The sequence below is a fragment of the Rhincodon typus genome, chromosome 47, assembly GCF_021869965.1.
Source record: "Rhincodon typus isolate 14 chromosome 47, sRhiTyp1.1, whole genome shotgun sequence".
In the NCBI taxonomy this organism is placed as follows: Eukaryota; Metazoa; Chordata; class Chondrichthyes; order Orectolobiformes; family Rhincodontidae; genus Rhincodon; species Rhincodon typus.
In genome coordinates this window covers 7,369,755-7,372,099 of record NC_063378.1, presented here as the reverse complement: position 1 = coordinate 7,372,099, position 2,345 = coordinate 7,369,755, and the positions used below count along the sequence as shown (strand labels likewise).

Genomic DNA, 2,345 nt, shown 5'->3' with positions numbered 1-2,345 from the left:
TGTACAGCACTGTACCTGAGAACCAAGCTCTCTCTCACTCAGATACTGGGTGAGGACCAAACATTGGATACAAAGTAGAGGGGAGAATGCCTGCTTCTTGCTCTTCACTGAAATTGAGTCCAGGCAATCTTCAGCACCCACTTATGACAGTGCACACTCCCTCAGCACTGACCCTCTGACAGTGCGGCGCTCCCTCAGCACTGACCCTCCGACAGTGCCCACTCCCTCAGCACTGACCCTCTGACAGTGCAGCGCTCCCTCAGCACTGACCCTCCGACAGTGCCCACTCCCTCAGCACTGACCCTCTGACAGTGCGGCGCTCCCTCAGCACTGACCCTCCGACAGTACGGTGCTCCCTCAGCACAGACCCTCCGACAGTGCGGCGCTCCCTCAGCACTGACCCTCCGACAGAGCGGCGCTCCCTCAGCACTGACCTTCCTGCAGTGCGTAATTCAGGACTCCTCAGTAACTGTATCAGCAGTTTGATTGGCACCACATCCACAAACATCCCACTCCCTCCCCCACCGACGCTCAGTAGCAGCAGTGTGTACCATCTACAAGATGCGCTGCAGAAATTCACCAAAGACCCTCAGGCAGCACCTTCCAAACCCACGACCACTTCCATCTAGAAGGACAAGGGGCAGCAGATACATGGGAACATCACCCCCTGCAAGTTCCCCTCCGAGCCCCTCACCATCCTGACTTGGAAATATATCCCCGTTCCTTCAGTGTCGCTGGGTCAAAATCATGGAATTCCCTCTTTAAGGGGCATTGTGGGTTAACCTACAGCACAAGGACTGCAACAGCTCAAGAAGGCAGCTCACCCCCACCTTCTCAAGGGGGCAACTAGGGACGGGGCAATAAATGCTGGACCCAGCCAGCGACACTAACTTTCCATGAGTGAAAAACAATGCGGGGACAAATGGGGAAATGAAAAGAAGAAACTGTTAATATGTGCTTGTTGCTTAGAAATCCAGTGGGGAATTCAAGGGAAACTTGTTCTCCCAAAGTTGGGAAATGTGGAACTCACTCTTGCAGGGACTGGGATGGGAATGTAGGACTCACTCCCACATTGAGTGGAGGGGGGAATGTAGGGCTCACTCCCACAGGGAGTTAGGGAGAATGTGGGACGCACTCCCACAGGAAAAAGGGATTGGGAATGTGGGACTTACTCCGACAGGGAATTTGGGAGAATGTGGGACTCCCACAGGGAACCGGGGCGGGGAATGAAATGTTGGATTCACTCGCACAGGGAGTTTGGGAGAATGTGGTACTCACTCCCACGGTGGGGGAATGGGGGGGCAGGATTTGGGACTCACTCCCACAATCTGCAGTGAGAACACATGATTCATTATGCAGAGGGGCAACCACAGAAGGGAAAGATGGACCGAATGGCTGTAGATTTTTCTGTTGAAGTTTGCACACAGAGAGTGAGCACAGCATTTCCTGTTTATGATACCAGTAATTTCTTAAATTGCCTATTTCTGAAAAGAGAGACACGTTGTCCAACATTTCGTTCTACAGCGATCTGGACAAAATGCAAGAATGCCAAATTTCTGATAATCACCATTATTTATAATCGTGGAGAAAAGGATTCTCATTGGTTGACAAGTCAAGCGATTGCCATGGAGAAAGCAATGGTGAAGTACAGGCTCCCTGAGATCCAGGGTCATTCGAAAGCTAGGTGTAAGGCTTGGTCATATTCCTCTTGTTTACAGAGTGTGCAGAAGTCACCTATGAAGGTAAATCACTTCGAGCGAGCTCAACCTAGTCTTGATACAAGCGCTGCTGATTATTTCACATTAGTTGTCACAGAAATTATTGCGCACTCAGTATTGTTCAGCAGGTGCTGCCCAGTTTATGGAGAGTATAACCCAGAAGAACATCACAGACTTTCAAATTTCCTCAGCGGAGACGAGCTGATTTGGACTGAGCTGTCTCACGGTAACCGAGCTCTGAGGGCAGGTTGGGATCGTACTTACTGCGGGTTTCCTGTCACCAGGCAAGTCAACGTCAGGTCGTCACCTTCTCTCAAGTGGACGGAAGGAGTTTGAACTTTGACCACGGGGGGAACTGCAAAAGAGAGAGAAGCCCGTCGCTCAGTGTCACTGGCGCTAATATTTTTCCAGGCATTAATGGGGCTGCATTGTGACAGAATCATAGGACAGTGGAATGGCTCAAACACTACAGGCACTCATTTGGCACTTTGGGTCTGTGCTCATGCTCCACAGAACCAATTCACTCGATCCCATTCCACAGGTAGATTGGAGAGGGAGCTTTACTCCATGTTTAACCCCATGCTGTCCCTGTCCTGGGAGTGTTTGATGGGGGACAGTGTAGAGGGA

The 2,345-nt window shown here is 51.0% G+C and overlaps 1 protein-coding gene across 1 annotated transcript in view; it reads right to left on the bottom strand.

Annotated features, from left to right (window-relative positions):
- Positions 1-1,978: 1,978 nt before the first annotated feature.
- Positions 1,979-2,345, bottom strand: part of LOC125487931 (cell adhesion molecule 4-like) — a 21,631-nt gene continuing 21,264 nt past the window's right edge. Inside the window, exon 4 of the mRNA XM_048620587.1 lies at positions 1,979-2,073. Coding sequence (XP_048476544.1) covers positions 1,979-2,073 — 95 coding nt within the window. The remainder of the gene's footprint in view (positions 2,074-2,345) is intronic.